Source organism: Penaeus monodon, chromosome 24 (assembly GCF_015228065.2).
Source record: "Penaeus monodon isolate SGIC_2016 chromosome 24, NSTDA_Pmon_1, whole genome shotgun sequence".
Classification (NCBI taxonomy): domain Eukaryota; kingdom Metazoa; phylum Arthropoda; class Malacostraca; order Decapoda; family Penaeidae; genus Penaeus; species Penaeus monodon.
This window is the reverse complement of record NC_051409.1, coordinates 35012673-35013399: the sequence shown is the minus strand read 5'-3', so window position 1 is coordinate 35013399 and position 727 is coordinate 35012673. Positions and strand designations below refer to the sequence as shown.

The 727-nt window shown below is 35.1% G+C and overlaps 1 protein-coding gene across 1 annotated transcript in view; it reads right to left on the bottom strand.

Annotated features, from left to right (window-relative positions):
• Positions 1-727, bottom strand: part of LOC119588740 (probable E3 ubiquitin-protein ligase HERC4) — a gene marked incomplete in the record, with an annotated part of 34030 nt that overhangs the window by 22113 nt on the left and 11190 nt on the right. The window contains 1 exon segment of the mRNA XM_037937381.1: positions 141-291. Within this exon segment, the coding sequence (XP_037793309.1) occupies positions 141-291 (151 nt within the window).

Sequence of the window (727 nt, the reverse complement as noted above, 5' to 3'; positions counted from 1 at the left end):
CTCAAAAACAGATTTATATTTTGTAAGTCTTGTAAACCTCCTAAGCATAAAATAGGGCAATACAGTGCAGCATCATTAAATCATTAATAAAATTCTTCTATAAACCCCAAAGGATGAAGACCCCAATTTTGAAGCCATACCTGAAGTGAGAGCCAGTGTGTGACTGGATCCACAGGCCACTTGGATCACCTGTTTGCGCGCTAGGCTCTTCACCAGCTTCGGGATGGAAGTGTGTGGCTCAGTCGAATTCAAACCCAGCTGGCCAAAGCCATTCTCACCCCAAGCATAGATCTGTAGATGAAGATAGTCATGACATGCCGACTCACTGTTATTCTTATCTCTATATATGAAATAAAGGTTTAGGTTAATGTTCTGAAATATGTACAAAAAGGGTGGGAGCAGTTGGATGTGTTAATTTTGTTTCTCAATTTAACATGTAGATATATATGTAAAAATACCTCTTTTTTTATAACTACAGCATCTTTTACCATTTGAAATGTGATGAATCTTCGGTATAAAATGCAACAAACAAAAGAATGTAAGACCATAAATGAACACTCCAAAACTGTTAAACAGAAAAAATATAAGCCAACTACAGTCAGATTAAATTTTGAGTTTGTTTGAAAACAAAAACAAATATTAATGACTAGGTATAAAACAGGCATTTATCATAATAAAGTCAGAACACTCACAAGTGAATAGCATACCCACTAACAACCAAACATTT